Source organism: Equus quagga, unplaced genomic scaffold (assembly GCF_021613505.1).
Source record: "Equus quagga isolate Etosha38 unplaced genomic scaffold, UCLA_HA_Equagga_1.0 160607_RagTag, whole genome shotgun sequence".
Lineage (NCBI taxonomy): Eukaryota > Metazoa > Chordata > Mammalia > Perissodactyla > Equidae > Equus > Equus quagga.
Genome location: NW_025797129.1, coordinates 1 through 11,827, shown reverse-complemented (window position 1 = coordinate 11,827; position 11,827 = coordinate 1). Strand labels below are relative to the sequence as shown.

General features: G+C 48.0%; 1 protein-coding gene across 1 annotated transcript; it reads left to right on the top strand.

The window, feature by feature from the left end:
* The first annotated feature begins 2,511 nt into the window (after positions 1 to 2,511).
* LOC124233213 (interferon-induced transmembrane protein 3-like) lies at positions 2,512 to 3,968 on the top strand. Its single transcript, XM_046650379.1, has 2 exons — positions 2,512 to 3,071; positions 3,629 to 3,968. Exons 1-2 carry the CDS (start codon positions 2,823 to 2,825, stop codon positions 3,776 to 3,778), a joined length of 399 nt encoding a protein of 132 aa, XP_046506335.1. The 5' UTR covers positions 2,512 to 2,822; the 3' UTR covers positions 3,779 to 3,968.
* The last annotated feature ends 7,859 nt before the right edge of the window (positions 3,969 to 11,827 follow it).

Sequence of the window (11,827 nt, the reverse complement as noted above, 5' to 3'; positions counted from 1 at the left end):
GTCTTTTCAGAGGTACAAATAGAACAGTTACGACAAGAGCTCTCCAAATTTTTTTCCTATGTAGAAGTTTTTTCCAATTTAAATGATCCATCGTCTGGCTGCAGTGACAAGTAGGATCTTAATAGCAACTCAAACCAATAAGGCTTTTTTATGGCTTACCGTGGATGCATAAGCCGCCCCCAAAAGAGACTACAAAAGCAGCCCTCACAAGATCCAGAAAGTTCACTCCCAAAAATAGTCTAAGAAAGCAAAGGCCTTCATTGCACAGACGGTAAGTGCCAGCATCAACAAGAGACGAAGGTTGAGATGGCAAAGATCGCTAATGATGGCAACTGGGACCCCTTATGAGAAACTCCCTGAGAGCTGACACAGCTGGACAAAGAAAGTGCATCTCAGAACCTCAGTCTATAGCACTGCCTGCCAAGCTTCACTCTGGTGCTAGCATCCTCCAGATGGCAGAGACCAGAAAAGTCACAGAACCAAGCTCTCAAGACACAGAACAGGACAAAAGATAAAACCTCATCTTGTATGCACATTAACAGCTTTAGCTGAGCTTTGGGTCCCTTGCAGCCGGATTCAAACCTAGTTGGGAGGTGCCGTGGGGTTGGGGATTGTGTGTGCTGTACAGAGTACCTACTGCAGAAAGACCGAGGAGGATGTTTGGGGTAGTAATTTGGAACTGCAGAGGGGAGGAGGACAATTTACATGGAGATGGAAATGCAAATGTTTCTTAAGCACGTGTTTGCTGGGCTGTCGATGGACAACGTGACCTGAGAGACAGAACTTTGTTAAAATGGGCTTGCTGGTGCCTTTCTACACTCATCTTACATTTTACCATAGTTGTCTCATGGCATTAGCTCCTTCCTGGAACCAGCTTTTCTATCTTAAATTCTTTTAGGCAGTTAGGGGGAAGGTCAACATTTCTTTCAGAATCTTTTGTTCTTAAAAAAAATCAAGGCAAAGAGACACATTTTGGGGTAGTAAATTCTGATCCCACACACACAGTTGAGGGGACTCCAGGGAAGGGACTGAAATGATCAGACCCTGGAAACCTGGAGCAGGCCCAGGGCAGCAGACTTAGACTTCTGGGTGGTGTGGGAGCCCGGGGCGCGCAGGGAGGCTGGTCTGGGAGCCTTGACCCAACTGGGCCTCCGGGCAAAGGCGACAGCTCCTAACAGGACAGTGCAGGCTTGGCCATCGGCTTCCCACACCCTCGTCCTGTCAGGTAAGGACTGCAGACGATGAGAACACATGGATCCTTCAGTCTTAAAAAGAGCCGTGTCCTGGCTGCTAAGCTGACCTGAGCCTCTCCCTGGGAAGGGGGCACAGGACCGCCAGCCGAGGAGCCATCCTGACAACACTGGAGCTTCATCCTGTAACCACCCCAATGACACCTACATGAAATGATGGGGACCAGAGGGAGGAGGGGGGGTGGGGCTGCACTAGTATGCTGGCCCCGTGCTCTAAAGCTGCTGCCAAATGCCCTGGAGTCATCCTGTCTCCCACCACAGCCGCCTCCTCACATCATGGAGCGCCCAGTGTTCCTGTTCCTGGGGGACCCTAGGGAGAGGGCCGGGAAGGCTCCTTCAGGGCAGGCAACGCTGACTGCTGGGTCCTGATCTGCAACCATGAAATGTAACTGAAAGTTCAGTCTCTTAACCCAATGCCAACCCAAATAACGAGAACACGGTCTTGAGTGAAAAAGGAAAGGCTTTTCTTTCTTTGCCAGGCAGAGGGAGCACAGCAAGGGCCAGTGCCTCAAAAGTTGCTAGCTCCCTGTTAAGAAACGGGTGGGGGTTTTTATTTGGGGTTTTAGGTAGGGGAGGGGGCGGTGGTCTTCTTGGTCAGTATTTCCCATCGGCCTGTGTCTGGGGCTGCTCCCAGCAGAGGATACAAAGGATTTCTCAGCTGAGTGTCCCTGGCTGTTTGTCTCTGTGGTGGAGGGTACACTCTGGCGTCAGGAAGCTGAGGAGTTGGGCCCGGGAGGTTTCACTTTCCTGATGTTCTCTGACGTCAGTTTCTCTGTAAAAGAAGCTCCGGGGCCTGTGATGAGCCACAGCTTTAGTGGGAGCCCAGGGCGAGACCACCGGGGCTTGAACAATGTGCAACTTCTATTTGTTGGTAAAGCCCAGGGAGTCACAGGTTAAAGAGACAGACATTTACACATGAGTATAACTAAAGACCCAGGGACCTGGGAATGTGTGCTTTTAGTTTTAACCTCATACTTGCTGGGGTCACTGTAGGGGAACTGATAGCAGGGATGGTATCAAGTAAGAGCGTGTCACAGCAACACCCAGACCCCACCTGCGGCCTGGAGGCAGAGGGAGGAAAGAACAACAGACTTCAGAGAGGAGGCGTGGGACTGCCCAGGTGTGGGCTCTGGGGGTGGGGGCAGAGGGAGTCCTTCGGGGCCTGGAGTGTGGAGTCCCAATGAGGGCCTGGTGGGGGCCCTGCCTGGGGACAGTGAGGTTCTGCAGCAGGCTTGGGGCTGGGCTGGGGGAGAGGATGGGTGACTGTCAGGCTGGGGAAACGTCCCCAGGGCCAATCCACAGCCCTAAAGGAGGAGGTGGGTCCGCAGAGACAGGACCTGACCTGACTGCCTGGGACAGGAAGCCACCCTTAGATCACAGCCCTTCCTCCAACCCTGCCATAGTGTAATTTGACACTCAGTCATTTGTTCCGCCCTCCTGGTGTCCAGCCAATTCGCAATACCCCAAAGCCAGGAAAAGGAAACTTCAGAGAAACCGAAACTACTGGGGAAAGAGAAGACCCACTGAGCACCATCCAGCTGTCCAGACCACAGCTCGCTCCATCCCGGCACCATGAACCACACTTTCCAGACCTCTGTCAGTGGCGTCCACACTGGTGTCCCCCCAACCTATGAGATGATCAAGGAGGAGCATGAGGTGTCCGTGCTGGGGGCACCCCGGAGCTCAGCTCCCGTGACGACCACCGTGATCAACATCCGCAGTGACACCTCCGTGCCCGACCACATCGTCTGGTCCCTGTTCAATAGCATCTTCATGAACTGGTGCTGCCTGGGCTTCGTGGCTTTTGCCTACTCCGTGAAGGTGGGTGGTGCATGGCGCATCTCCAGAAAGTGTGTCAACCTGCTAGGTTCCCCACCCAGATGGCACCTGGGTTGTGGGGAGGCCTTGTGTCTGTGTGTGTAGATCACAATGGGGCTGCGTGAGGTGCATGGCCATGGCCAGGGTCTGACTTTGTCCCCAGGACTCCAGGGAATTCCTCTACTGACCAAACCAGAAATTACATCCCTCAGACTCAGGATGGGGCTCTAAGGATCTCTCGGAAGGAACAAAGGGACTCACAGGGAACGCTGCCCCATTGCGGGGCGAGCAGCCAGTGAAGAGGCCAGAGCAGAGGGAGGAGGAGCCTGAGGCCTCCTGGAGAGGCTGAGTCTGTGAGGAAGGAGATGGAGGCCCAGCTGGGAGGGCCCACGGGGCACGGTGCTGCTCAGGCTCCAGGGGACGGGACGGGGTGGCCCCATCTGGGTGAAGGGCAGGTGCAGGCTGCTCTGGGCAGGGACCAGGCAGGGAAGGACCTGAGTCGCCTCAGCTGGCTCTCCCAGACCCCCTCCAGGTCCCTCTCACTGTGTCTTCTCCCCCAGTCTAGGGACCGGAAGATGGTGGGCGACGTGACTGGGGCCCAGAGCTATGCGTCCACCGCCAAGTGCCTGAACATCTGGGCCCTGGTCTTGGGCCTCTTTCTGAGCACCGGATTCATCGTGGGGGTTGTCTGCCTGATAATTTTCATGTGACAATAAAGGGCCTGCAGGAGGGCAGAGGCTACTTCTACCTGCCCATTGCCCCGGCCCTGTCCCCACCATAGCCTGCTGGCCCAGCATCCTGGGGCTTTGGCCCTGCCTGCCTGCCCATACCCTTTTATACAGCAGTTTGTGCAGACACACCTGTCTACACCTGGATTCAATAAAGTGCAGTTGCCTGTGACAGTGCTGTGCTATCACCATTCATGATGGCTGCCCTCTGGGGAGGTGGCCCCACTTGTCACAGGGGCCCTCGTCGGGATCACGTGACCCAACTCTGCACTGGTTGCTGGGAGGGAACACTACTGACCCTTCTCCTGCTCTGAGTGAGTCCTTCCGGGGCCCAGAGGGGCGGGTCTGCCAGGGTCCCCTCCTTATCTCCCCCACACCCTGTTATGTGCCCCGAAAATCAGCGTCCTAATGCCAGTAGACTGATGGTGGGCAAAGTCCCCAGGGTGGGCCATGGGAGTGCACCGGGTGCCCCTCTCCCTGAGGGTCCCATGTGCGGGGGCACCAAGGGGGACAGGACCAGGGAAGGTGGGTCCTGGAGGAGGGAACACTGGCAGACAGCCCCTCTGGGCTTGGGAAAGACTCACTCTGAGGGATGAGGGGCTCACGGTGTCCCCTGCCTGAGGATAGCCAGACCCAGGTCAAGTAACCCCAACCCTGGCCCCCATAGACACAGTGGCTGGACCATCCTCCACCCAGGAGCGCATCTGTCCTCACTGCCCTCGGCCCCTCAGGACCAGACCCGGACTGGGCATCTTCAGGAGGCCGGCAGGCCGTCTTCCTCCAAGCTCACTCCAGGCAAAGCGAGAAGAAACACACTCTCCCGAGTGCGGTTTAGAAAAGCCTTCCGGGAACGTGGCTCATCTCTGCGGCCTCGAGCCTGTCCGACCAGCCCACCCACCGGCCCCACCCACACGGCCTGCCCCGCCCCGCCCACAGCATGGCCACGACCCTCAGCCCCGCCCAACCCCAGGTGACACAGGACCTCTTCGGAACCAGAGCTGGCCGTGTGGCTCCGAGGACTAAGGCTGCTCGCTGCGGGGCCCTCACGAGCCCAGCGGTCAGCGGCCAGGACCTTCCAGCTGACCTGCAGTTGCACCTGCCTGGTGCCTCCTGCCCCACCCACAGCTTCTCAAAGGTCATGATCAGGGGCTGTTCGCGGGGTGCACGACAGGGTCACCCCCCAGCAGGAGCCTCATCCCAAGTCACCGAAGCTCAGATGGGGTTAGGCCCTAGGCTGAGCGCCCTTCTTGACGGCTGTCTGACAGGAGAATGTGGGCCCCACCTGTCCTCTAGGGCCGGGGTCGGGGTCATCCCAACTGGGTCCACCTGTCAGTTGGCAGGGGGCGCTGTGCCCCTGCTATCCTCGGAGTGAGTCCTTCCTGGACCCAGAGGGGTGAGTCTGTCAGCATCCCTTCCCCCAGGACCTACCTTCCCTGGGCCCGTCCCTCCTTGTGCTTCTATGCTTGGGACTACTGGGGATAAGGGGTGTCCCCCGTGCACTCCTATGTTCCCCCAGAAGACCCCAACCCACTGGCCACCTCCTGGAGTTAGGGTGCTGCTTTTGGGGGCAGATAACAGGGTGTGGCTGAGGGGTGTGGCTGAGGGGTGTGGAGGATCCACAGCTGGGGTCCCGTTGCACAGGGTGGATGCAGGGCTGTGGCCTCCCCAGCTCCCACTGCATCTGCCCAGCTGGTTGCGGGCAGGGTCTACCCTGGAGCACCCCCAAGTCCTCACACGTCTGGAGGCCATGACAGAACTAGGGAAGGGAGCTGAGTTCCAGGTCAGAGCAGGGATTTCTCCTCCTCCAGGAGAGCAGGGACCGCTGGGGCTTTCTCGCCGAAGGTGAACTGTGGGCTCCGTGAGTCAGATCTCCTGCAGGCTTCCCACCAGTGGGAGTGTCAACCTTAACAATAAAACAGCCAGTTACTTTACCAGCAAAATGAGTTTATTCAGAAAGAGCCAAAGAATAGGAATTCAGAATATGTGCACTTTCGAAGACCACAGGCAAATCCAACAAAGGAGAGGAACGTTATTTTATAGGGAAATTGAAGGAAATTGGGAGTAGTTACTTTAAATAAAAATCCATTGGAGAAAAGCAGGAGTTCAGGGTGGTGATGGTTTCTCATTGGCTGAGTTGCTGGGGTCATAGGTTTCTGTCTGGGATGCGATGGACATTTCTGCATGTAATTGACTGCCCTTCCTGTAATTGACTAAGAATGGGACTGCATGGGACCTCCCCCTTCTGGCCTCCTGACTGTATTTTAAGTGAGGTTTCCCTTTATTAATTTTCACAAAACAAACTCTGCTTAGTTTCTTCATTAATTAGTACTTTGTCTTGTTACAGCCTTTGTACAGCCTACAGTACAAGCCTTTGTCTTGTTAGTTCTTCGCAAATGTATTGTTTCTTTGTCTAAAAGGTATAAAAGCTGCCTGCTTTGGTTACATCTTTCAGTACCATTTTTCTTATGAGGCTCCAATACATATGAAATTAAATTTGATTTTCTCCAGTTAATGTGTCTCATGTCAATTGAATTTTTAGACCAGCCAGAAGAATCTAGAAGGTGTCAACGTAAAAAGCAAATTTGCCTGTTATTTCATCTCAAAATGAGTTTATTTGGGAATAGCCAAAAGAATTGTAATTCTAGATGTGCATGCTATGGCAAGCTGTAAGCAAATCCAACAAAGGAGAAAGCTGCTTTTATAGGGAAAAAGGGGGAGTAGGGAGGGGCTGTTCTAAAGGAAAGTCCATTCGGGAAAAGTAACAGTTGAGCACAGCAACAGCTCCTCATTGGCTATGCTGCAGCATTTCTTATCCGCTGGGCTGTAGTATTTCCCATTGTAGTATTGTTGGCTGAGCTGCAGCCCTTCCCATTGGCTGGGCTGTAGTGTTTCTCATTGGCTGACATGAGACACATGTCATTTCTCATTGGCTGAGCTGCATGAGGCAATTGAGAGGATTTGGGACAAACAATAAGCTAACCAGAAAGTGTAGGGGGAAAAGCTAGGGGATGAGGTGTCTATAGGGGGCTTTGAAAAGCTAGAACAATATTCTAAAATGCGCAAAGGACTTGAATGGATATTTCTCTCAAGAAGATATACAAATGGCCAATGAGCACACAAAAATATATTCAACATCATTGGTCACTAAGAAATGCAAATCAAAACCACAGTTAGATTCCACTTCATACCCATAAGGATGGTTGTTACCAAAACAAACAAACAAACAAACAAAACCCTGAAAACAACAAGCGTTGGAGAAGTTGCAGAGAAACAGCAACCCTCATGCACTGCTGGTGGGGATGAAAAATGGTGCAGCTGCCATTAAACACTGAACATAGAGTTACCATGTGACCCAGAAACTCCATTGTAGGTATCTATCAGAAAAGTGAAGACATATGTCCACACAAAAACTTACACACAATGGTTATGGGAGCATTACTCCTGATGGCCAAGTGGTGGAGACAACCCAAATGTCCAACAATGAATAGAGAGAGAAACAAGTCATGATATATACACAGTGGAATACTATTCAACCATAAGAAGGAACAAGGTCCTGACACACACTACAACTTAGATGAAACTCAAAAACTGTGTGCTGAGTGAAAGAAGACAGACACAAAACGTCACATATTATATGACTCTTTTTATATGATGTATCTGGAACAAGCAATTGGACAGAAAGGAGATTAGTGGTTATCAGGAGAGAGGAGGACAGTGGAGTGGAGAGTTATTAATTTATGTGCACAGGGTGTTTTTCTGGGGTGATGAAAAAGTTTTGAAACTAGAGAGAGATGGTGCTTGCACAACACCGTGAATACACTAAATGCCACTGAACTGTACACTTTTGAATGGTTAATTGTATGTTATGTGAATTTCACCTCAATTTAAAAACAGAAAGAAAAAATAAAAGCTCCAACATATTCTTGAGATTCTAGAAGCCAGGCACACGTATAGGGCTATGCTCATGCTCAGGAAACACCTGGCAGAGTCCTGTATGCCCACCTCTGTGCAGGCTGGAAAGGAAAGTTAGAGCACGCTTCTCATCCGCCTGACAACATTGCAGGCACATCGTCTGCACCCCAACATCTTCCCAGAGCCCTTTGGCAAAGACAAAGGACTTACTGGTTTTAGGAGTTTAAGAGATCTCTGTCCAAATATTAGGTCACCACGAATTTCATCAGAGACATGTGTGGTCACATAGGACAAAGTGAACAGGCTTAGATTACTTCAGAGAACAGAACAAACAGTAGTAACAACAACAAAAAGGGGGAAACTGTCGCACCACCCTACCGGGAAGGGGTGAATTTGGTTTCCCAAGCTGTTATGTTATGTTATCTTAAAAGCCCAGTTTTCAACTAAGAATTATGAGAAATGCAAATAAACAAGAAACTATGGCCCATACAAAGGAAAAAAGGTAGTCAGTAGAAATTGTCTCTGAGGAAGCCCAGACATGGCCACTACCAGAAAAAGACTCTAAATCAGCTGTCCGAAATATGTCCAAAGAAACTAAAGGTAATGGTGTCAAATGAACTAAAGAAAAGTGTGAGAATGACATCTCACCAAATAGAAAATATAAACAGAGAGATAGAAATCATCAAAAAAGGGCCAAATAGAAATTCTGGATAAGTACAAAAAAAAAAGAGAGAAAAATCTCATAGAGGAGCCCAGCAGCATATTTGAGATAGCAGAGAAAGAATCAGTGAACTTGAAGATAGGTCATTTGAGATTATCCAGTCTGAGGAAAGAAAACACAAAAAGAATAAAGAAAAATTAACAGCCTCAGAGACCTGTAGGGCTCCATAAAGCTCATTAACACATGAAGAATGGGGGGCCCAGGAGGAGAGGACTGACAGAAAAGGGACAGAAGCAACATTTGAGGAAATAGGGCTGAAAATGTCCCACATGTGGTGAAAAACATTAGCACCCATCCAAGAAGTTCAGCAACTTCAAGAAGGATGAATGCAAAGAGATCCAACCTGTACACAACAGAACCAAAGTGTTGAAAGAAAAATCAAAGAAAGCATTTTGAAAGCATCGAGGGAGGAGCAGCTCATCATGTACAACGGTCCTCAACAAGATCAGAACTGACTCCTCCTCAGAGCCAGGAGACTGGAGGGTAGTGGTATGACAGGTTCAAAGTGCTGAAAGAAAAAGACTGTCAATCAAGGATTCTATATCCCGCAAAACCAGCCTTGCAAAATAAAGGGGAATCCAGACATTCCCAGAGAAACAAAACTGGAGAGAAGTCTAGGTTAGCAGAACTGGCCTACAAAAATACTTAAAGGAATTATTTAGGCTGAAATGAAAGAATATAGACAATAACTCAAATTCACACAAAGAAATAAGGGCACCAGGAGAGGTAAGTATATTTGGAAATATAAAATACAGTATAAGTGTATTTTTGTTTGTAACTTTCTTTCTCCTATTTGATTTAAGACTCCTGAATTGAGAAATATTATAGATCTGGTATTTACACCAGATGTCTGTATACACAGTGAATAATTCATCACACATGTGACATCACACACGTCACGTGTGTGATGAAAATGGCACCAAAGATGGATGAGAGAATGGAGCTATACAGGAATAAAAAATTTGTATATTATTGAAATTAAGTTGAGATTAATCCAAGCCATTTTACTATAAGTTAAAATGTTAATATAAGTCCCCAAGGCAACCACTAAGAAAGCAATTTGCAAAAAATAGAGTGAAAGAAATGAAAAGGAAAGTAAAATGCAAATGATCTATTTCATACAAAGAAGGAATATAGAAATATTGAGGAATATAGAAAATAAGATGTAATACACATAGAAAAAATGTCAAATTGAAGACATACATTTACCTTATCAATAATTATACTAAAAGTGAATGGGTAAAATAATCAAATGCCAGAATGGTGGAAGGGATTAGAAAAAGAAAAACTGGATCCAAATATATGGAGTCTACAAGAGACAACCGTTAGATTCAACCACACAAATAGGTTGAAAGCAAAAGTATGGGAAGATATATTCCCTGAAAACAGTTGCCAAGAGAGGCATGCACTGGTAATGTGAATATCAGCCAACACAGAGATTAAGACAATTATTACTAGATACAACAGAGGATGTCTTATAATTATAGAAGGATAAATCCATGAGCAAGATACAACAATCATGAACAGTAATTAGAGTTAGTACACTTTACAGCCCACACATCATGGCCTCAGTGGAGAGCAGCTGCTTGTCGTCCCTTAATCAGGATGTTCCTGGAAAGGATGGGAGCCACAGCAAACAGGCAGTCAACCCGGTACCCAAAACCATGGCCAGCCACTGGCCCCACCTGCCCATTTGACAGACATAGGGGTAAAAAACCGAACCATGGGAATCTTCTGCCTCACAGATGCTCACAATATAAACTAAGGTAACCTGTGTCTCTACACATGCTAAAGCCACAATATAAGTCCTCACAAATCCTTATCCTCCTTATCCTCTTCAGAGTTCCAACGAGAAACAAGGCCCTCATTTCACTTCTCAGAATGCACAATGCTGGGCTCTTGAGTGAGCCATTCAGTGGAACTTCCACCTCCTTTACCAGCCTCAGCTGCAGGCCTCATAGAGAGCCATATGGTTTACTTAAGGAAGTTCAAGTTAAATTAAATGAGGAAGGCCTATTTCAGCCACCAGTCAAATATCAGGGGTAAATTATGATGAAGTATCTGATTCAAGCGTTTGATATTTGATGATGGCTTTAAGCCTCACTCCTTCCTCTTCTCTTTCTGCCCTACATCAAGGCCAGCTGATAAGAAGGTGCTTGCAGAAAGTTCAAACTACACCTGAAAACTCACATCCCAGGCCGAATCCCTACCTACCACAAAAACCTCAAACCAGTCTCCCTGCCCGGCTCTCCTAAGCCATTTTGGACCTGCCAGGCACCACCCTGCTCTCCCCACAATGCCTCATTATGTGAGCAATATGCCTTTTCATATCCTTTTGGTGAGTTTGTGGCATCATCACATTCAATATCTGAATCAAAAAACTTGGTGGGGAGTGATACTGTGGGGTGATCATACAACAACCATAAGCCAACTAGACAACATGAAAATACACATTATTCTTAAAGGCACTTAAAATATTCTCCAGGTAGGATATATGTTAGGCAGTAAAACAATTCTTGATAAAGGTAAAAGGATTGAAATCATACAAAATACATTATCCAACCACAATGAAATAAAATTAGAATTCAGCAACAGAGGGAAAATAAATTCACAATATGTTTAAATTGTACAAGATACTCCTGAGTAATCAACAGATCAGATAAGAAATCACAAGAGAAATTAGAAAACACTTTGTGATGAATGAAAATGAAAACATAACATATAGGATGCAGGGAAAGTGGTTCTCAGAGGGAAATTCATAGTTGTAAACTTCTATCTAAAAAAGAAGAAAGACGTCAAATCAATACATAAGTTTTCACCTTAAGAAACTAGAAAAAAGAGCAAACTGAAACTAAAGCTAGTAGAAAGAAAGAAATAATAAAGGTTAGAGAAGATATAAAGAAGCAAGAATGGAAAAACAAGAGGGGGAATCAACGAAACCAAAATTGGATCTTTGAAAAGATCAATAAAATTGACAAAACTTTAGCTATAATGACTAAGAAAAAACAGAAAAGATTCTAATTTCTAAAATCAGAAATGAAAGTGAGGACTGTGAAAATTAATAAACAGAAACCTCATTTAAAATGGAGCGAGAAAGCCAGAAGGGGGAGCTCGAGGGCAGGTACCACTCCATCAATCCAGAGCCAACAGGAAGAGAGAACTCGCACCTCAAGCGGAAGTGACACTACTTTGCTAACTCCAGTAGGAGGAGGGAAGATTTCCCTCTCACCAGGCAACAGTTCAGCCAATGAGAAGCCCTCCAGCTCAGCCAATGAGAAATAATATAGCTCAGCCAATGAGAAATACTACATCTCAGCCAATGAGAAGCCCCACAGCTCAGCCAATGAGAAATACTACATCTCAGCCAATGAGAAGCCCCACAGCTCAGCCAATGAGAA

What these genes read in the sequence shown, in the direction of transcription:
- LOC124233213 (XM_046650379.1), top strand. Translation starts at nt 2,823, where the DNA reads ATGAACCACACTTTCCAGACCTCTGTCAGTGGCGTCCACACTGGTGTC. An exon ending in CTTTTGCCTACTCCGTGAAG is followed by an intron (nt 3,072 to 3,628) that starts GTGGGTGGTGCA and finishes CTTCTCCCCCAG; the next exon opens with TCTAGGGACCGGAAGATGGT.